Consider the following 23932-nt stretch of genomic DNA (forward strand, 5'->3'; position numbering starts at 1 on the left):
TTTCTAAGGAACAATTCAGCCTCTCGTGCCCTCCCACCCGCCTCTTCTGTGATACCCGAGGGTTCACATGAGGAGGCATGGCTGGGCAGCGAAATCAAGCAGGATGAATTTGAGGTGGATTTTGTTTTTTTTATTTTTTTATGCAAAAATAACTTGTTGTAACTTGTTCTGTTAAGTTGTTCTCAGAATTCGTAGGCTACATTTCCAGCCAGATGAGCACAGACACAAATAAAATACAATATCTAGTTGTGTTCATTTATTTTTTATCATACAAATGCACATAAAATAATTCCAATGAGAAATGACTTAACTACTATTAAAATATCACGCATGCTTATAGTCTGCCTTTCCTAAGATGTTATCTATTGTGATTTTCTGTGTTGTTATTTTTAGCAGTGTATAAAGGCTTGGCGCCTGGGTTGGTTTCACACAGACACATTGATGGAACATTGATAAGGCAAGACTATCAACAGTATAGCACATACTGTTAGAATAAAATAGCCTAGTATATAGGCCTATTAAAGGGGGGGGGGGGGGCACCTGAGACTCGTAGTGACGGATTAATTGACAGCTGCTGTCAGAATCTATGTTATTATTATTCCTCACACGGTCGCAAGTCGACATGTACATGAATCTGGCGTGGTGAGCTGGAACCTGCTTACGTCACGAAGTACCACAACAGCCAATAGGAAAATTCAACTGCAGTAGCCACCGTTCAACCTGAAGAGGGCAGCACTCAGACGTTTTTACACCATATATTGTAGAATTAAAACACTTTATACACAAATGTCCAAAAAATTACTTGAATCAATGACCAGTACTAATAAAGCACCATGCTTACAGATCATTAACTAAAAAAAGTTGGTTTAGGGTTTAGTTACCCTTTAAATGAGTGCCTTTGACCACGAGACTCATTGTAAAGTAATATACTATAGGCTATGTAATAATAATGTAGTTTCTGTCTGGAGATACCAGGCAGAGACGATGTCTGTATGATTATATGAGTGTTTTTTTTATAGACACAGGTCAGTGTCAGCAAATAGTGCAAGATAGTCCGTCCTAGCGGAACCGGACACCCTCGGTCTGTCTGTCTGGTTCCGGTCAGGGATCGGGTCCAGTAAACCCGAATGAAAATGGCGTCCGCCGGTCCACCAGACATGGGCTTATCTGCCCCTCCAGGTAAGTGAAAACATTATAATTATACACCGATAACGTCGTTTGCGTTGGTTTTCACGGTGGTCTGTTGCTACGCATCTGTTGTTTTCAACAGCACTCTGTTTGCTGGCTTCATTCAAGTCTTTTGTTCAACAACAAAATGAATTTTAAATTACAAAGTTTAATCAATTTTAGGCGCTATTATGGAAAATATATAATATCCTTAGCTAATCAGACATGTGTTTTTGCTTTAATTAACTTTTATGTTTTTAACGTTTTTCCTTAAATAATCCCGATCGATTATTATGTGGATATGTGGTTAGCATGCTAGATGCTAACTAGCCAGTCATAATAAAATATATACAAAAGCTCATATTAAATTAAGTAATTTAAATAAATAGAGATTAGTTAAGATTTTTGGTTATTTGCATTAAACGGGCTTGTTTTGGGTCTTTGTTATTTGAACGAGCCATCTTGACCATTTTCTCTCCGTACATGTTGTCGAATTTTAACATCAACACACGCTCATTTTCTTCGTGTACTCTTCTTTGAGGGAAATTAGGAAAGTTGAGAAATTTACCCTAATTGCCTTGTCCAGAGATATCTAGTGTTTACGTACATAATAGAGCAGCATACCGCTGTTTAGCTCTATTGTCAGTATCAAGAGAATTGTCTAAATATAATAGAAAAACAAGTATTCATACTCAGTACAACTAATATACGAAATACTGCTCTAATACCCAAGTTTAATTTCAGTCAGACTACAGCCATACACATACTTTAGCACCGCGTAACATGTATTGCTCCCTCTTCTGTTTTTTTTTTTTTTAACTTGTTTTCTTACTTATCCACATAATCATTTGTGTTACACTTAATCTGCCAAATTAGATTTGTATGAAGGGCGTTATGTAACAATGTGATATTCAGCAGTCTTTATCAGGAATTTGACACTAGCTCAGAAGTCAAGAGTCTACATGTATTTCCCTCAGCTGTTTGAAAATTGTTTAGTTTGACTTCTTTGTCCTTCAAGAGGGTTAACAGGTTTTCAAGAATACTTTTATTTTATTAGTTTTTTGTATTTTCATCTCAAAAGTGAAGTCTAAACCATGGGAAATGTACCTGTAATCATAGTAGCAATTTGTAAAACGTAGTTTGTGAGTCTTTGAAAATATTGATCCATATGAGCTTTTAGGGTTGGGCAATATCACCAAAATCTTGTATCACAATATGAATAATTTTATATCATCATAACGATATATATCCCAACATAGTAGAGCCTGACCTATATGGGATTTTTGAGATTACTGATTTTAGAGGGGGAAAATTCACAGATTACAGATATGGTGGCCGATATCTTTTTGCTGGAATGAAAACAGATTTTTTTCTATGTGGATTGTGCACCAATATGACTATACAAAGGTACTCAGAAGGCTGCTTTCTTAAACAAATATTTTTATCAAATAATATTTGACATTTATTATTATATATTGTCAACAAATTCCAGAAATAAACACTGAGAAAATAAAGAATAAATAAAAATACTATAAATAGCTTAAAAAACATCAGTACTGTATGTTTAGTATGAGTCAAATGCTGACCATTAAAATAAAGAATAAATCAAAATAAATAAACATCAATATTACTGTTCAGTATCAGTCAAATGCTGACCATATTAATGCTGTCAGTCAATTAGTGTCAGGTTGTAAAACAAGAAGTACTTACACCTGCAGAGACAAGAGAAAAACAGGGGCAGCGGTGTTACACCGTATTCTGCTATACAAGTTCAGAGGAAGCATTCAATGGAGGAAAACCAGACTTTTAAATATTACATTTTATAAATGTAATGACTAAAATTGTTCGGTTGAAGGGGGTACCAAACTGAATCCTGAACAAAACAGTTGAATGGATGTTTACACTTTAGCTTCCACTAAGCTGACAAGCAGTGAAAGAAGCTACGTGGTTAGCTAGTTAGCTATAAGCTCGTTGTCAAGGAGAGTAAAAGATGGACCAGCATTGCGTCTCACCAACTAGGTAACAACGTAGTGTGAAATCAACACTCAGCAGACGCAATACACCACCACACCGTTGTCTACTGAGCTGCAAAAAGATGCCCTGATGTTTACTTTCAATCTGCTATGTTACTGACTGCACTGACAAACTATAGCTGGCTAACATAGCAAACAGATGTGATAAACATGAGTGACATGGTTGTCAGGGACAGGGTTATCATTATATTGAAAAGGGAAAATGATGGGGTCATTGTTTATTAACTTTCCGGTATGTATTTCACAAATTAGATAGCAACTTACAGTGAAGATATCGCTCAACTCCGCCCTGTATATCAGTATATTGGTCGGGCACTAATTATTTTAAACTTTGCTCTAGGAAATCAACATCTTCTCCAAGCAATACAACAAAAGAAAATAACACAAGTTTCTGTAGCACAAATATTGGGAAGCCTGTGCACACTTCTTCAGTTCATGTTCTTCAGAGATAGTGTGCACAACACTCACATGAAACACAGATGCGCGTCCGATGAGAAGCATATTTAGTGCTTATGATAAATTAAAATTAATGTCATTGAATTTGCTGAATTTCATCGAAATTTTCAATGCCGGAAAAACTTGAAGTCGCACCTCCCACCCCAGACAATGTTGATCTCGCCTAGGCCACCAAATGGTCTGAAACAGCCCTGGGTTATTGGTATGTAAACAGCATTTACAATGCTTGTCCTGTGAGTAGGGTTGAAACGCTTGTTCGATGTTATCGACAACGTCGACATTAAAAAATTATCGACAAAAATGTTCATTGTCGAATAGTCATTTGATCTCGTAACATGAGATAACATTATACTCTAATGATGGCGCACAAGAGCAGCACTGCAGCTCGCACCTGACTGAGGAGAGGAAGAATTACACAGATCATAGTCCAGATGCACTCTAAACTTTCTAAACAGCTTCAGATGATGTAGATCGCAAAGTATGCGGAATAATAATGCAAAAATACTAAATAAGTAAATTCAGAAGCACACTCGTTGTGGAATAAGTGTAATCTTGTAAAGTGTAAATCATATTGTTTTCCACTATAAATATCTAAAACGCCTTTAAAAAAAATAGTTATCTAAGAATGTTGAATATAATTTAAAAAATACTAATATTTAAAAATTTCTAAAAATCCTTTAAAAAAGATGCATTCACCTGAGAAGCAGCATATACGATATTTATACTTGCTTTTGAATACAAGTATATTTTGTCTTTACTGCACTCACAGAATTATAACCTATTGAAAAAATACACATACAAAATACACTTATATTTAAGATACATTCTCTTAAAGCAAGTCTAAATATCTTATATGTTGCAGCTTAAGTAAATGGATCTTGTTTTAAGGATTTTTAGACATTTTTAATTGGAAAACAAGACAAAAACACTTGATAACAAGGATTTTTTCTGTGAATTTCTTCACTGAATTAAACTTAATATTAAACTTAAGAATTAAATCCCTTTAATTTAGTGAATGTCATTTAGAGGTATTTTAAAAAGATTTTGTCCTCTTTATTGTTAGTAAGCACATTTAATACAACCTTTTAAGTCGGGTCACAAGCTGAATAATCGGTTAAGAGCTAATCATTAATCATTGCAATAATCTGTGAATAGTCGAATAATTGATCTAATAATTGTTAGATTAATCGATTATCAAAATAATCGTTAGTTGCAGCCCTACCTGTGAGTGGTTGGTCTTAGACTTCCATCTGTCTGTAGTGACCATTCGGTAAAATAACATCTCATGGGAAAATAAGTGGAGGTGACTCTTTCACCAATCAGAGGGTATTTGGGTGATTTTATTTCTATAATGTTTTTTTTTTTGTTTGTTGTTGGTAACCCACATTAGTGTATAGTTACCTCTCTATTGAGCTTTTTTTGTGCTCTCAGATACATGCACACAGTCTTGAAGCTGACCAAGGCTGTTCTCTTGCTCTGTATAAATGTGAAAATGGGACAAAGAACTGCACGTTTTTAGACTGCTATGCTGCTAAACCTCAAAGATCCATCTTACAGACAGCACATATTAATTCATGACCTCAAACATGTGTTTGTTGGTGTGAGCATGAGGTAAAGGTTTGTTCCATATCACTTGTTTATCTCTGGAGCTTGGCATAAATATAGGCACTTCCAACTCACTCCCTCATCCCGTCCTGATAAGGTGTGTGTCCTCTTTTTAGTGGTCGTTTCACTGCTCCATAGTTTAGCAATTTAATGCAATGCAAAGTATTACTTGCTTTAATGCTGGGTTCTGTTTTTTTATAACATTGTGTCATATTTGATATTTGGTGTTGTTATTGATGGTAGCTATGTGTCCTAAATGTCCCTCTGGGTACCATAAAATGTATGAAGCATTAGCTAGCCAATTGATAATATTCAAATATTTTAGCCAATTTCGAGTAAATAGTTGTTTGTTAAATTTCAACATATGTGTAACAGGATCTGCATTGTCCATTGAAAAATCCATATTGTTCGACCATTATTTGAGACATGTTTCTCATAGTTCTGTCTGTTCCCATTGAAAAGGATTGTTTCACCCCTACAGATCTGAGGACTCCGTTTTGGAGGTTGCTGGCCTCTCAGAGAGGTACATGCATGGCTCTGCTGTGGTACACTCATAGTGCTGTCAGTCTCTTAATGCCAAGAAAACAAAATGGCTTCTTCTTGCATGATCTCTTTTGCAGTGGCAATTGACGCTTGATGACTGGGGGAGGATGGGAGGCATGTAATGAAAGTGAAAGCTGTAACTGTGACTCATCTGTTTGTGTGATTGAGGCAGATGGGAATATGAATTGATATTTCAGACTGATGATGAAAGCATCCAGTAATCTTTGGGAACATAACTAGTGTCTCTGTGGTTGGCAGAACCAACTTGTAAATTAGTATCACAATTCCTGGACGTTGTGCCACTAGATCAGGCTTGACATACGGTTGCAAGAAAAAGTATATAAACCCTTTGGAATTACCTGATTTATGTATAAAGTTGCTATCTGGTTTGATCATCATCTAAGTTACAATAATGAAAAAACACAATCTGTTTTAACTAATAACACACTGTATTGTTCTTGTATGTATTGAATATATAATTCAAACATTTACAGTGTATGTTGGAAAAATTATGTGAACCCTTGGGCTAATGAAGTCAACAAAAGCTAATTAATGTCAGGGGTTGGCAAACCTGGTATCCAATTAATGAAACTAGATTGGAGGTGTGGGTTAGAGCTACTTTGACTTATAAAAAGCATTCAAATATTTTTGAGTTTGCTATTCACAGCCTTTGCTGACATGGACCATGGATCTCAGAAGATCTTCTATCAAGGATTGTTGCTTTGCATGAAGCTGGAAAGGGTTACAAAGTTTAGATATTCATCTGTTTACAGCTAGGCAATCTGTTTACAGCTAGGCAATCTGTTTATAAATGGAGACGATTTAGCACTGTGGCTTCTCTCCCCCTGAAGTGACCACCTAGCCAAGATGACTCAAAGGACACATGGCAGAATGCTCAATGAGGTAAAAAAGAACACTTGAACAAATCATTGGGACTGCTTACATCTCTGTTAGTGAGTCTATTATACAGAAAACATTAAACGGACATGGCGTCGATGGCAGGACAACACGAAAGCTGCTGCTTTCCAACAAAAACATGGTTGTACACCTGAACCTTGACACTCCACAACGCTACTGGAAAATGTTTTGTGGACCAAAATGAAAATATCATCCCAACGGTGGAGGAAGCATCATGATTTAGGGTTGCTTTGCTTCTTCGGCGCCTGGACCGCTTGCCATCATGGAAGGAAAAATGTATTCCCAAGTTTATCAAAATATCCTACAGGATAATGTCAGGGTGGCTGTGTGCCAGCTGAAGCTCTGTAGAAGTTTGGTGATGCAGCAGGACCAGGGTCCAAAATTAACACCTGCCAAGTGCCAAATGCATGTATATTTTCTGTTTGGCCTGTAAATTGCACAGCGACACAGGCCACTGTGGCAGGTTGTTTTTGCTTTCTATCAGATTTTTTACTCCGTGCTTGTGCATTGTGGGATTTAAATGTATCCAAGTGGCTTGAGTGTTTTGACTACATTCACCAAAATTCATTCAGATCCATTTAATGATTCAGTGATCATTTCTGGTGATGCCAGAAGGTGGTGACAAATGAGTGTCTTGTGAGAAATTAGTTATTCACTGAATCAATGGTCAAAAGAAAATGTTAATCCTTTAAAATGTGTATGTCTACAGACCTACTTAAAGATTTTGGTAAAGATTTTGGCAGTATAAGAACAAAGCTGATCTATCATTTCAAGACAGTTTGTGAGCTGCTGAGCATGACATTTATCAAAAGACAACAATAATGGTCTTTCAATAATGGAGTTTCAATAACATCTGTACATTTTTATGTAAAAAAAGCATCTAAATATCTATTCACAAGTGTTCTAAGAACACAGCAGATCTATATTTTTTTCTTGCAATTTGTAAACTGCATACCAACATAGAGGTGAAAAACAGGGACTGATATCAAAAATAGCTTCACATATTTCACACAGATCTAGTAATCTGCTTAAATTGGCAAAAATAACAAACTATTATAGAGCCTGACCGATGTTGGGTTTGAGACCAATACCTATTTTAGAGGGGAAAATTCACAGATTACAGATATGGTGGACGATATAGTTAATTTTTGTGCTTGAATGAAAACAGACCTTTTCTATATGTATTGTTCACTGATATGACTATGCAAAGGTACTCAGAAGGCTGCTTTCTTAAACAAATATTTTTATCAAAGAATATTTGACATTATTATACGTTGTCAAATGTCAACAAATTCTAGAAAATAAAGAATAAATAGCTAAATAAACGTCAGTAATGTATGTTCAGTATAAGTCAGTTGCTGACCATTTAAATAAAGAATACATTTATTCCATATAAACATCCATCAAATATACATCCGAGATATTGTTCGTGAATAGCTCTTAAATATTGCACGATGCTGTGAAGGCTAAAAATAGGCACGTGTGTTTTAATGGTTCTTTTATGTAATGTTTTGAGCTTGACAGTAACAAACATGACTAACACACAGTATCGGATTTGGATCGGGCTCGTCGGACAGATACCCGATCCGTTTATAAATGTCAGTATCGGAGCCGATACCGATCCAGGTATCGGATCGGTGCATCCCTACCCGGCTCATATTCTATTGATTTTGATCATTGCTAATTATCTTTGATTGTTGATTTGAAGGACATATAAGCTAGTGTTAATTCTAATCAATGTTCCATTGATTTTAATAATTAATGATTATCTTTTGATAATAGTTGATATTCTATTGAATTTGATAATTGAGGGTTATCTTTGATGATTGTTGATTTAAAGTATTTAAAAGGTTACTTTTATTGATTTTAATAATGAATAATTATTGCTAATAGCCTAGCGCACAACAGTGGAAAACCAGACTGGAATTGTTCGATTGAAGGGGGTACCAAACTGCGAATCCTGAACAAAACAGTTTGGTGAATACATGTTTACACATTAGCTTTCACGCAGCTGACAAGGTATGAAAGTAGCTACGTGGTTAGCTATAAGCTCGTTGTCACGGAGAGTAAAAGATGGACATAGTTTGTTTACTTTCCAGCATTGCGTCTCACCAACTAGGTAACAACGTAGCATGAAATCAATACAACAGACACAATACACCACCACATTGTTGTCTACTGTAGAGGTCGACCGATTAATCGGACAATTTTTATTTTGCATTTTTTAAACTAATCGGCATCGGCCAGTATCCAAGTAGGCCTATATCAAGCCGATTATTAGGCAGGCGCATCTGTGGGCAGCCTAGTGTTGTTGTGGAACACATGTTCGACGCACGCTGCCCCTAGAGTCATTTTCCAGCAGAGTGAGCAGACCTCAAGGAAGGAGCTAAGTTCCTTGGAGAAAACAGTAAGGATTAAATTTGTATAACTCCTTTATATTTAATTAAAAACTTTACTGCCAACTTTACTTTAAATGGTTACTGCCAACTTCAAGAAAAACACGACAAACGCGATAGGCAACATGACGTTCGGCTACTTTGGATATTGATAGCGTAGTTGAAGTTATCAACTTTATCACAGCAGAAGGGTTGCTATCATGTCACAATAAGTAAGCAAGAATTTTGCAATTACAGACAGTGAATCTGAGACTTTTATTTGTTCTGTTTGTGTGTCTTATATTTGAGAGGGTTGTCACTCAATGCAGAGAAATAAGTAATAAAAATATACCAACACAGTATAGGCTATTGAAGGACTGGCTTTGGTAAGCTCGTTATCGGTTCTGCTGTCGGTACTGTAGAAATTAAGAAAATACATTTATTATTGCTATAAAGAGAAAGTTATTTTATCTCGCCAGCCATTTCTATGTATAATAATATGAAACCATTCGTCTGTGATGCAATTTAGCTATTCGCAGTCAGAGAGAGAGAGAGAGTGCCGCGGTGCCACAGCGAGCACAACACGAGCCCTGCTTAATGAGTGACAGAACTAAACATTCAAACGTAGCCTGGTTTAGATCTGTGATATTAGTCTGATTTTATTTTAGATTTCACCTTCCAAAGATTATAAAAATAATATTTATACATAAGCCGCATTCTGTCTAGCACAACTTCCTTCCCTTCACAGCGGTGCACTGACATTTCTCCCTAAAACTCAAACTTAACGTCAGAATCGGCACGATCGGTGATTGTTGTAAAATGCAGTCTAGCTACTGTTGCTAAATTGCAGGATGCGTTTAATAATAAAAAGAGCGCAAGAGATACCATTCCCAGGGCGGCGCGCTCCGAAACAGACCGCAACGAGACAAGCAAAGTATAGGCTACTTTGGGTTTCATGTGCGCATCTAAACGATCAACTATACACACAAATATGTCAAAACGACCGGCTTGGAGATTCACTTAAACACAGTTTATGTTTTAAATGGATGTAGTTATGGAAATAGTTGGGAGAAAATATGCTGCATCAGGAGCCTATTAGACTCGGTCTTAAAGGGGAAGCTGTCTATTAAACATGTGACGATTGAGCCATTACTGCGAATCAAACAACAAAAGGCAAAGAGAAAATCACTTACAGCTCTTGAATGAATAACTTCTGCATTAATAAGCATTAATCTATCTATGATAAACTATGAAGTGTTATTTTACAATTGATTACTTTATTAGATTTCTTTTTAGACCACACCTGAACAGTAATGTTAGTAGACCTTCCTGAAATTAAATCACTGTGCCTATATAACGTTTATCTTTGTGTAATTGTTTATCTTTTGTTTATCTTTGTTTAATATATATATATATAAATATAACAAAAAGAACCATTAAGAATACCGTTGAAGTACCGGATCGATAAGCAGTATCGGTAAGATAGTAATACCATTAAAACCTTAACGATACCCATCCCTAGTTATGCCTGTGCTTCTCTTGGATGCTCTGAATATTGGATTACGTGTCTGGATTGCCCCTTAATTAAAGCTGCATTTGGATCTCAACCTTCGTGTCTCGGAGCAATTCGTAACACCTGCTTTGTTTATTTAATATATTTGTTATACATTATTTATACAATATGTTTTTACATTATACATTTTTAATTTAAGTGTACAAGTGCAGATTGGTCAAGCGTTCAATAAATGTATTTGTTGATCAATTTTGTCTATCTTAAGTAATTATTTGTGTTACATTTTATCTTTCAAATAAAAGGTTCAAATAAGAGGTTAAAAACAAGCACATATCGGCCAAAATAAATCGGCAGCATTAATCGGCCATCGGCTGACCCGGATTTCAAAAGATCGGCATCGGCCTGAAAAAACCCATATCGGTCGACCTCTAGTCTACTGTGCTGCAAAAAGATGCTGGGATGTTTCTCTTTCAATCTGCTATGTTACTGACTACACTGACAAACTATAGCTGGCTAATACAGAAAACAGCTGTGATAAAAAGGAGTGACATGGTTGTCAGGGACGGGGTTAACATGATATTAGTTACAACAGTCACATGAAGTCTGCAGAACGCAGCGCAATGAATTGTACACAAGGCAGGTGTTTCGAGATGCGTTTATAAAAGTGTAAGTTCTTTTTAACTTGGGCAGTACTTTCACACAGCCAGTGTTTGGGATTGACAACTGAATTTACTTACAGGTATGAGTCTTGAAATGTCCTGCTCATACACCATCTTATAGGTAGTATCGGTTTGAAAACTGTGTACGAACAATCAAAGTCACAACCGTATTCTAACACCTGTAACCATAGTGACTAAAGTAAAACTAAGTGACTAAAGTAAATATGGCAACGTCTATAACACTGGCATGTCTTTTAGCAACTGTCATCCAGATTTAAAATAAAATAAATTAAAATTAAAATAAAAAGAGCTCCATCCAGCACGTGTTGACAGTAGATACTAAAAACAGCACAGATGCACACAAAAGCATGTCTTAACAGCCCCTAACCGGCCCTATGCTTGAAAAACTGGCCCAAGTCTGGCCGGAAATCCTGATATTTTTCAGATCTCATCGAGTTTGTGTCGGGTTGAAGACCTCAAATGCACATGTTGAATAATCGAATAGTGATTTTTAGTATTTTAATAGTGGTGCGTCAAACAGTAAACCGAATGCCGACTTTCTGTGCACATCTCTATTGTAAATACTTTAATTTATAAGATAGTCTAGACTTACTGATCTTTTTAAAAGTTACGGTAATTAGATTTGGGGATAAAATGTGCATACTGTCATGAAAATAATAATTAAAAAAATATTGAAGACCCTAAAAATATGCTTAATTTTATGTCTGCAAAATAATATATATATGTATATTTTTTTATTGGTTTCTTTTGATTTAAGATTAAAATAGAACCAGGCTATTTTCTTCAGGACTGAGGCATTCTGCTGTAGGCTGTGCTAAGCAGACATGTTTTTAACTGTGATGTTCCTTTAGGAGAGAATCAGCAGATCTGTGTCCTAAAGCAACAGTACTGCTCTTACTTGAGGAGTGGTGTGAACTTCAGATTATCTTATATCCCCTTCCACCTTCTGGCATGTATTAATGTTCTTTCCACACTTCTTTTTCTCCTCTTCCAATATTACAGGGTCCAGCGGAGTTCGAAAGATGACTGCAACAGAGGTAAGACTTTCTTTTACACTTGAAGTCCTTAATATACATTTAAATTATATTGTGACTGACTGAATATTGATCTATTGTTACATTTGTTGGTTTCATTGTGTGTGTGTAAGCCACTGGCAGAAATAATATTATTCTTTATATCCACTCTTCCGATTGAAATTTGTGACAATTTATGCGTGTTTATCAAATTTTAAGACTTTCTCATCTGTCTTTTATTTTTATGTGAATTAGAAATGGGACATGATGATCAAATATTCTAGACTAGAACTGACTAATTAATCCGCTTTAAAACACAGCCGCTAAAAATAAGCAGGCACAGTTTCTTGGAGAGTGTGCAAAACAAATCCAGTGCCACCAAAGACAATTGCTGTCACAATAACTTATTGTAAAAAATTGTCTACAAAAATCGTTGTTGAATAGTCGTTTGATCTCATTTAACACAAGATGAGATAATTTCAAATGCTAATGATGACACAGGAGAGGAAGAAAGAACAGCTCACAGTCCAGACGCACTTCAAACTTTCCAAATAGTTTAAGGTGATGTAGATCGCAGATAATGAGGGAATTATAATACACAAATGCAAAATAGTAAATACAAAGCAGTGCTGTCGTGATGTGAAATAAAGCAGAGCCGTACATGGTGTTCCACTGAAGAAAAACTTGCCTGTCAGAGCATCTAAAAAGGATACACCCCGGCATTATGTCTTTAATGCGTCCTTTATTCAAGTTCAAATAATAAGGAAGCAGTTTGTATAAATAAGCACAAACTCCTAAACTGGTGTTTCTCTGTACGGTCAGAGCTGCTTAAATGAGTCATGTGAAAAACAGCAGGAGACTGTTTCAAACTTCTCCCGGCTGATAGACTGTCTGACGCAGAGGCGCTCCTCCTTCAAGCACGCTTGCTTCCTCTAGATTATAATGTGATGTATTACGACGTAGTGAATCATTATACATGTTTCACGGTGTGTATCTTATCATGAAAAAAATCAGTGATACGCACCTCTATTAAGAAGAGAGAGTTTGTTTTTTTTAGTTAAAGTTGGATCGAAATCAAGTGTACAAAAATGTGAAAGAGTGTAGTCTTTTATTTTAATATTTTAAAATATCTAATAATCCTTCAAACTAGACACATTTGCCTGAGAAGTAACATATAAGTATATTTTGTCTTTGCTGAACTGGCAGAAGTATGAATGAGTGAAAAAATACACTTATATACAAAATAAACGTATAGACCTATTTAAGATACATTTTCTAAAAGCAAGTCTAAATATCTTCTGTGTTGCTTCTCAAGTAAATATTTCTTCTAAGGAATTTAAGATAATTTTAAATGGAAAACAAGACAAAAACACTTGATAACAATAGGATTTTTTGCAGTGATAAAAAAATAAATAACTATTAAATCTGAAGAAAATTGTTTTTTCAACTTTAATTCAGTGAATTTCATTTAGAGGTATTTTTAAAAGATGATTTTGTCCTCTTTATTGTTAATAAGCACATTTAATACAACCATTTATGTCGAGGCACAAGCTGAATAATCTGTTAAGAGCTAATCATTAATCATTGCAAAAATTGCCCTAATAGTCAAAAAATCTTTCTAATAATCATTAGATTAATTGATTATCAAAATAATTGTTAGATGCAGCCCTAGTGTGGAGTATGATAGCTTGACCAATAAAAGGTTAGATCTATTTTATTGTTGAATATCTGTCTGAGGGTGCTTTCACACTTGTTCAGACTGCAACAAAAAATCTGATTTTTTGCATATCCAGATTGTATCCAGGTGATTTTTTTGATAGTCTGGACAGCAAAAACCACATGAAATCTGATTTCTCAGAATCTGATTCAACCCACATCGGGAGGTGGTTTCAAATGCGATTGAAATCTGATTTTTTTCAGATGCGTTTCAGTCCAGACGCTCTGGCTGCTAAATTCGGATTTCAAATGGTCTTTTGCCTCACTCTTAACGCAACAAAATTGGTGACTGCAGCACGGAATATCACAATATTTACTTTTGTTTTTCTTGTGCGATGGAGTAGTTCTGCACCGCGACTGGACAGGGGGCTTATTTAGAGAGAGCGAGATGATGCACCTCCATTTTTCCTGCATCTGTTTTAAAAGCATCGTCACATGGGTATGCCTACATCGTTACCAAAGCAACCCATGCAGATAGGTTGGTTATGTCTGAATGCGCAAATCTGATTGGATCACTTGCAGTTAATGGTGCGGACAGTCTGCCTGAAAAATCTGATTGGACTGAACCTGAGTTTCCGCCCCTCCCGCTGTCTGTGCTGGTCTGTGTTCACATCATATTATTTGTGTCAAAACCGCGGTATGATTACGTCATCAATGTTTGTACAAGCAGCATTTGTTTACCACTGTAACTAGGTAACAACTTGAGAAGATGTCACCGTGTTAAGTGAAGTATTAAAATTTGCTTCTTTGGATTTACCACGAAAACTTGCCATGCACAGGACAACACTTGTGTTTGTCTCCTGTGGATGCATTGAATGTGCAATGATGTGATGAATATTAGCGTTTTTCTGCCATCATCCCGCTGATGAGTTGCAAGTGATTGAAGAATGTGAGCTGCTCTCTGAAGGCGGTGTAGGCCTATTTTGACAAAAGCAGTTATGAGAAATGCATTATACCATAATAATTGCGAATGCGAGCCTACGAAGATGCAAATTATTTGTCATCGCAAGTGGTTCACTTCTGCGATTTGGTGCAATTGTGTTGATATTAGCAGTGAACCGTACCAGAGTTCACATGAACTGTACCTCAGACCACCTTATCAAGCGGACCTGGGTGCGGTTCCCTGGTATTCACCAGAGTTTGGAAAACCAAAATTGCTAATGTGAAAGCACCCTGATACCCTACCCGCTGCACTTCATCCATATAACAATAACAAATGTATCTGAAATAACGTCTGGTGGAACTTCATTATATTGGGCCTCCTTAAATCTGATTGTTTTTTTATTCATAGGATAGATTTATACATCTGTAATGCAAAACCTGGTACATGTTTTTGTGTAATGAGAATCTGAGTGAAAATGAATTCTTTCTAGAGTCACTGAAATTTGATCTAATTGTTTGATAATTTTAGTCAGTTGAACTGGAATTGAAGAAACTAAGGAAAGCAATGGGTTCGTAAACTCTTAATAACAAATCTTCCCAGTGCCGAATGGGATCGGTAGTGTTTGGTCTATATACCAGTCAGATACTTGTGCACTGGTTTCTGCACCTGTTTTAATGCTTGCAAATATTTTCAAGATACCCTCTGATTTGTTTTATTTATTTATTTTATCTTAGTTTCTAATCTGGCTGCCAAGTATTTAAATCAGTATCCTTAGTTTCATCCATGTCTGAGTGTTATTTTAGTTGCTGGACATTGATAGAGGTATGTGAACATGAGCCCTGTAGACTGAACTAAAGTTGACTTTACTGTTACCGTCTGTTAATCAAACAGCCATGTGAGAAGGATCACAAAAACAACAAATATTGACACAGTTACACACACACACTGCTCTCATTGTCAATTGAAGATTCACATGTATCGAGTGAGATTATGCACAGACACATATGAATGTGTTTGACTTGAGGCACCTATAAAACAGGAAGTCAAACCTGGACAGAGTTGAGGCCTCTAGAATACCCTCTATTGACATGAAACCAGAGGAATAACACATGATTTTTCTGTCCCTCTTCTTTGCCACTCTGCTTTCTCTCTCTAACTATGGTTCTGGATCATCTCAGAGTATGAAGAAGACCATTGGTCATCGGGGAGTTGACCCCACAGGAGAAACCACTTACAAAAAGGTCAGCATGAGGTTAAACTAGTGTCAGAAATGAACTATATTAAGGGGCATAATTTGCCCTCTGGAATGTATTGGGGGCATTTTTTAGCTTTCATGACGCTGATTTTTTTTTTTTTTATTAGCTACACATTCAACAAACCTACTTTTCGTTTGTTTTTGTCTCTGGACAATTAACTTTTTTTACTCTGTTAATGACCAATTTACATGTCCGAAGACAATGCTTAATGCTGAGCCCTGTGTTTACTTTATATGACGTTGATAAGTAATTTAGCAAACAATATGAAAAAATTTAAGTAGATTTGGTAATAATTGTAATTGCTTCAAAAACAAATGACAAATGACAAGATGTTAAAATATCTGCTGCAATGGGAGAAAGTGGCTCAACCTCTTTGACCATTACATAGCAGTAATCTAAAAGCATGTAGAAAAACTTTGAATAGTAAACCCAATTCCAATACATTTGTATTGATAGCCTCATTGCTCCACAAACCTTTCTTTTACCATCTTGTAAAAGTGCAGTAAAGAAAAGTAAATTGGATTTTTCATATGGAAAAAAAATATAAAAAATTCAGTATGTGCCCCTTGTTTTACTTTGTTTTTGGTCCTTCATTTTAAATATCTAGGCCATTTTCATCACATTTGTTGGCATTTTTGGCCCTGCAAAATTTTTGACACTAAGTCAATCGTGTTACCTGAGAATAGAGGAAGGGCAAAAGAAAATATTTGTTCTAGAGTGGAATAAAGGAAAGGGAGAAGTCGCAAAGGAAGGGGTGGTTGACATGACACACGTTCTGTAATCTTGACACATTCCAATGTTTGCTTTACCTGAAATAACTCTTTTTAGAAAATAATTATATTCTCACACTGCCTGAAGCACAACTCAATTATACACTTTTTAACCATCATATTATTTTACCACCTATCCTCTGTTTGCACATCTTTATCAGATATCACACACTTTCTTTGTCTTTAGACGCCCTCCTCCGCCCTAAAAGGTGCCATTCAGCTTGGCATCACGCACACGGTGGGCAGCCTCAGTCAGAAAGCTGAGAGAGACGTCCTCATGCAGGACTTTTACGTAGTGGAAAGCATCTTCTTTCCCAGGTGTGTATGCTATTAAATAAGAGATTATGGTTTGTGTTGGCACCCTTGTTAAGACCTTATTTGTGTTGGCACCTGTGTATATGTGTATTTTCCAGAGCTTGTTATGCATGTTGTTGTATTATATGTATAGCTGTGGCTATACAAATAGATTTAAATGGGTGTGTTGCCTGTTGTTATGAAACGGCAGCCAGGTTTTGGCATGTTGTTGGTTTTTATAAGAGAAACTTTAGCTGTCTTCAAACCTGCAAGACTGCTGTCTAAAATGCAATGGATAAATTGAAGTTTCACACCCTGTATGAGGTTGAAAATCTTTATTAACAGTGGCTGAAGAATGTTTTTGACCAAAACATTGCTAATTAAGACTTGCAAAAAAAGATATACTTTCTTCTAATTTTCCATATACAGTACTGTGCAGAAGTCTTCATCTTGTTGTTCAAAGACAAAAAGATTTTTCACAAAAACATTTGTCTTAATGTTTTTTTATTTCTTTAGCTTTAGTGTGTCAATAGGAAGTATAACATTTTAGACTCCCAAACATTCCTTTTGAAAATAGAATATAATGGAAGAACAGGGAGCCCTGCAACAGATAGCATTGGCCACTCAGAGCACCCCACTGAACCCTAACCAATTTTTTATGACATCCTCACTACTCAAATTATTTTTTACAAGTGCCTAAAACTTGCACAGTACTTTATAATAAAACAAAAACACATTACTCTGTCTATCTCTCTTTCTCCCATAGTGAAGGAAGTAATTTGACTCCAGCACATCACCATGGTGACTTCAGGTTTAAGACCTATGCTCCCATTGCCTTCCGCTACTTCAGAGAACTCTTTGGCATTCGACCTGATGACTATTTGGTTAGTTCACAGAAGTTCTTTATATAGTCGGTTTTTATATAGTCAGATTTCTTAACTGGTATCTTATAAGGGTGTAACAGTGCAAATTTCTCATGGTTCGGTTTATATCACGGTTTTAAATATTAGATATATATTAGGGTCATATATATACACACACACACTGTCAAATCCAAATGAAGAATAGTCTATTTCAACAGGTTTGCCCTTACTAAAAATCACCATGGTTTTACTACAGTTACCACCATGGTATTTGTGTTAAAATCATAATTATCACAACATTTTAACATTGTTATTGTCATGGTTACAATACTATAAGAAAATCATGGTTAGGATATGAAAACTACTGCATTTCTGTTTCAAAACCATGATTAACTGAATCAAAACCATGGTTTCTGCAAGAAAAACATGGTAACAGCAGTCAATGTTACTACAATATTACTATAGTAAAACCATGATTAATTTTCATAAGGGTCCTTAATAAAAACAAAAAAACACGTAATACGTGCATTATTAAGGCCCAGGTATGCTTCGTTTTTGTGCATTCCGGATCAGATAACGCCAACCGTGTCGCCTTTTTGAGTATACTTTTCTGACCGCGAACAAATAGGAACGCATTTGAAGCATACACACTACAACTCTTTTGTGACACTCTTTTGGAACAGTCACTGACAGTACACAGACCGCATGCATGAGTCAAGAAAATCTAGGTGGCGGATGGTGAAGCCACGGAGCTGTGCTGATGACTAAATTAGCATCTTGCAAACTGTGCGTGGAGCGATCAGCAACACGTACGTGCGACGTATACTTTGTTCTTTACACTACTTGCATCAACAAAGTGCATTTCAAACGCAACATATATTCCACATTTAGAAGCTGTACATCACTATAGAAGGAATAATAAACTTGCTGTGAAAATGGATATGAGAAGGGATGTCGTAACGTGAGTTTAGTACTTAAATCAGACGTGGAAATCCCACATCTTCATCAGTGGAGTAGGGCAACATATCTTTGGCAATGAACACCTAAGCACTTTAGTTATTTTTTCATGTCTGTCTGAATAAGAACTGTCTGCCTGCTTAAAAATGGAAGGGAGTGCATACATTTTGCCTTACTTGCACGTCTCTGCGTGCCATGCACTATTTATACAAGAGTAATGTTGTGAATGGCAATCGTGTTCAATGTATTACCATGAGTTTATGGCACTAGCATTGAGCAATACCTACAAACAGTGACTGTTTTGTCAAAGGTATCTGATCATCGCTGTTGTAATTGGCTGATAAAGAAAATGTTCCCAGATGGGAGACTTGAATGGCGCAGAGGGCTTCTCTATCTGCAGCTTGTTTTCCTCCGCTTGCCATATCCAACTACACACCAACACATGCAGGACTGTGATTTTATCAACTGATTTAGCATAGCAACAGTTAATTGTACAGCTACACTCTGTAGATTATTGACCCACGTGAGACACAGAGCCATACAGGTGCAATAGCGGAGGTTGTAACTGTGCTTGTCTATTTGACACTATGTTTTCTGCATCAAATCTTGTGCTCCAGATGCGTCATTAAACTTGAGATGAACCGCAGTGTAAATGCTTACTGAACCGTGGGTAGCGAGCCGTACAGTTGTTTTTATTGTATTTTTTTAACTGAGAACTGTTACACCTCTAGTCTCTACGCACCAAGAATAATTGTTTCTGTTTTCAGAATATCCAAATCTTTCTCATTTTCAGTTTTATTTTATTTCATTTAATATTCATCATTATGGAAATTAATTCTCTTTAGAGACACCCCTGATGTGTTTGTGGGGTTTCTCTCTCTCTCTGCAGTACTCTCTTTGTAATGATCCCTTAATTGAACTGTCCAACCCTGGAGCAAGCGGATCGATATTTTATGTCACTAGCGATGATGAGTTCATCATTAAAACAGTGCAGCACAAGGAGGCAGAATTCTTGCAGAAACTTCTTCCCGGATACTTCATGGTGAGCATTACTCAATTGAGTGCTTATGTATGTGCTTCAGATAATGTTTTCTGGAAATAGTTCTACTTTTTAAATAATAACAATGTATCACAGTCAAAAAAAAACAAAATTGTTCATTTACAGTCAGAAGTTTACATACACTCAGGTTGGAGTCATTAAAACTCATTTTTTAACCACTCCACAGATTTAATATAAGCAAATTGTAGTTTTGGCTATAATAATAATAGTAGTATAGTCGACTTTGTAGGCACAAATCATTTTTCCAACAATTGTTCACAGACAGATTGTTTCACTTTTAATTGACTATATCACAATTTCAGTGGGTCAGAAGTTTACATACAAGTTAACTGTGCCTTTAAGCAGCCTAGACAATTGACATATTGCCTTTTGAAGTTTAGTCAATTAGTTTCTGATAGGAGGTGAAATTAATTGGAGGCATACTTGTGGATGTATTGTAAGGTCTGCCTTCAAACTCTGTGCCTCTCTGCTTGACATCATGGGAAAATCAAAAGAAATCAGCCAAGGCCTCAGAAATAAGAATTGTGGACCTCCACAAGTCTGGTTCATCCTTGGGAGCAATTTCCAAATGCTTGAAGGTCCTATGTTCATCTGTACAAACAATTGTACACAAGTATAAACACCATGGGAACACGCAGCCATCATACCGCTCAGGATGGAGACGCATTCTGTCTCCTAGAGTTGAACATAGTTTGGTGCGAAAAGTGCAAATCAATCCCAGAACAACAGCAAAGGACCTTGTGAAGATACTGGAGGAAACAGGTAGACCAGTATCTATTTCCACTATAAAATGAGTCCTATATCGACATAACCTGAAAGGCTGCTCAGCAAGGAACAAGCCACTGCTCAAACCGCCATAAAAAAGCCAGACTACTGTTTGCAAGTGCACATGGGGACAAAGATCTTACTTTTTGGAGAAATGTCCTGTGGTCTAATGAAACAGAAATGTTACTGTTTGGCCATAATGACCATCATTATGTTTGAAGGAAAAAGGGTGAGGCTTGCAAGCTGAAGAACACCGTCCCAACCATGAAGCATGGGGGTGGCAGCATCATGATGTGGGCTGCTTTGCTGCTGGAGAGACTGGTGCACTTCACAAAATGGATGGCATAATGAGGAAGAAAATTTGTGTGGATATATGGAAGCAAAATCTCAAGACATCAGCCAGGAAGTTAAAGCTCAGTCACGAATGGATCTTCCAAATGGACAGTGACCACAAGCATACCTACAAAGTTGTGGCAAAATGTCTAAAGGACAACAAAGTCAAGGTATTGGTGTGGCCATAACATAGCCCTGACCTCAACAGCGGGCATAACTGAAAAAGCATGTGCGAGCAAGAAGGCCTACAACCCTGACTCACTTACACCAGTTCTGTCTGGAGGAATAAGCCAAAATTCCAGCAACATATTGTAAGAAGATTGTGATGGGCTACCCAAAACGTTTGACCCAAGTTAAACAATTTAAACGCAATGCTACCAAACTCCCAATGGGAATGTGATGAAAGAAATCATACTCTCTACTATTATCCTGACATTTCACATTCTTAAAATAAAGTAGTGATTCTAACTGACAGACAGGGAATGCTTTCTATGATTAAATGTCAGGAATTGTGAAAATCTGAGTTTAAATGTATTTGGATAAAGTGTATGTAAACTTCTGACTTCAGCTGTAGACCTGCATTACATGTATTTACACCACCCAAGGACAATAATGAACAATCACAAAGCATCAAATTAGAGTAAATGTTGACTTTGGTGTGTAAATAACAGAGAGATCTCCATGACGAATTGTACTCTCATTAAGCCACCAAATATGAATTGAAAATACAAATGGGGGAAAAAAACAGTTTGGAGGTTGACATTGTGGTGACAGGTGCAGTTTCACCAAAAGATGGAGAGTTGCTCATCTTATTACTAATATACAAGGGGAAACGGCTAAATAATCCCATTGTCGTATGAAAAATATATGTATTTTATAATTCAAAATAATGCCAAATACATTCTCATGGCCAGTAAGATGTGTTTTTGACCAATTTATTTTCGTAATTGACCATTGGCAGGTCTGGCAAAAAGTTAATTTTGCCTGACACCACCTGAAGTTGATCTTATAGTTGTTCCTGAATTGCAATGTTTATAACAATCTAAATCTTTTTTCTTCTTTATTACCTTTTACTTTTTCTCCTCTCAGAATCTGAATCAGAACAAGAGGACATTGCTTCCAAAGTTTTACGGCTTGTATTGCGTGCAGTCGGGCGGAAAGAATATCCGTATCGTTGTAATGAATAACCTTTTGCCGCGCAGTGTGCCTATGCACTTCAAATATGACATGAAGGGTTCCACATACAAGCGACGTGCCTCCCCTAAAGAGAGAGAAAAGGTCATCCCCACTTACAAAGACCTGGACTTTATCCAGGACATGCCTGAGGGCATTCAACTAGAACCTGACAACTACAGTGCCCTCTGCAAAACCATTCAGCGAGACTGCCTGGTGAGTATGCAGCCATGCACGTCTGTGTTTAGGTGTTAATTGACTGATGTCAATAAGGACATAGAATCCAGGGAAATGATGATGTTGATTAGGACTGGGCAATATATATTGAAAATTCACAATATATATTTTCAGTGATTTTGGTAGCACTTTAACATTACTGGTAAACACTAGCATCATCACACATAACGCAATCAATTTAATGTGCTTTGTCCCTTAAGTTTCCTTAAAGGATTAGTTCACCAAAACTGAAAAAATTCAGTCATTGTTTACTCACCCCTGTGTTGTTATAATCCTATATGACTTTCTTTCTTTTTCTTAACACAAAGGGAGAAATTGTGAAAAAATGTTGAGCTCAGTGAAGTCATAGAATGGCAGTTTATGGTGACCACCTCTTCAAGCTTCAAAAGGACTCAAAAGTATAATTCAGAAGTCTAATAAATGATTCCATGAGACTCATGATTGTTATGAATGCATACTAGGGCTTGGCGATAAAATAATATCGATATATATCACGATAAAGAAAATCCACGATAAGCTTTTGAGGAATTTTCTAAATTTACTCCGTGTCGTTAAAACACAAGCAGTTCAGCTTTCTCAGGCTGCGTTTCCACTGGGGCGGACGTAATCCGCTCAAAGGCGCTCATGGTGCTAGGAGAGAGCTTGCTCCGCACAGCTGCCAATCCTACGATCCACCTTGCGAGCATGAATTAATTGAAAATGCTCTCAGCTTCACTCACAACGTGCCAGTGGTGACGTAGGGTCATACTGGATGAACTTGCTAATGCTAGCTTCCTTGCTAACAATTAGGTTACGTCGGACACCGGATTTATTCCATCCGCACCGCAAGACTTCATGACAACGGTTGCGCCCTCTCATCGTCTCTAGTGAAGAGCACAACAGTGATGTGGACAACAGCTCTGAACTGTAATCTTGAATATTGTTCTTTAGAAACAAACATGCATCAATTCTGCCCTGTCCCGCACCGCATGCGTTGCCTCTTTTCCATGCATGTGTGTAGACATAAAGCGCCACATGAGTTAAGGTGTTTTCAAAGCACCTTTTAGACCATAATGTTTTTCCCTTCTAAATGTATCTTTATTAATCGTTATGTTACAAGCCTTTAATAATAAACAAATCAATTTCTGTTCTAATTTTGTGAAAATTAATTAGATGTCTGGAATGGATAAGGAAAGACTAAAATTACTAGTTGGTAGACTAGTCTCTCACTTTAATGAAAATATACAAAACACTTTCAACATTTTCTCTCGGGACACCCCTGAACCCACATTCAGCATCATGCCACAGTCACAAGGGCTTCTATGCCCCATACTTGGGTATCT

The 23932-nt window shown here is 36.6% G+C and overlaps 1 protein-coding gene across 2 annotated transcripts in view; it reads left to right on the plus strand.

Moving 5' to 3' along the window:
• Positions 1-1039: 1039 nt before the first annotated feature.
• Positions 1040-23932, plus strand: part of LOC127655714 (phosphatidylinositol 4-phosphate 5-kinase type-1 alpha-like) — a 44684-nt gene continuing 21791 nt past the window's right edge. For both annotated transcript variants that reach the window (XR_007972071.1, XM_052143662.1), the window contains exons 1-7: positions 1040-1179; positions 12293-12327; positions 16081-16143; positions 17116-17246; positions 17989-18106; positions 19932-20084; positions 22290-22589. Coding sequence is in view for 1 of the 2 variants with exons in the window: in XM_052143662.1 (XP_051999622.1) it covers positions 1128-1179; positions 12293-12327; positions 16081-16143; positions 17116-17246; positions 17989-18106; positions 19932-20084; positions 22290-22589 (852 nt within the window). In the remaining variant the exon portion in view is untranslated. The remainder of the gene's footprint in view (positions 1180-12292; positions 12328-16080; positions 16144-17115; positions 17247-17988; positions 18107-19931; positions 20085-22289; positions 22590-23932) is intronic.

This window comes from Xyrauchen texanus, chromosome 15 (assembly GCF_025860055.1).
Source record: "Xyrauchen texanus isolate HMW12.3.18 chromosome 15, RBS_HiC_50CHRs, whole genome shotgun sequence".
Classification (NCBI taxonomy): domain Eukaryota; kingdom Metazoa; phylum Chordata; class Actinopteri; order Cypriniformes; family Catostomidae; genus Xyrauchen; species Xyrauchen texanus.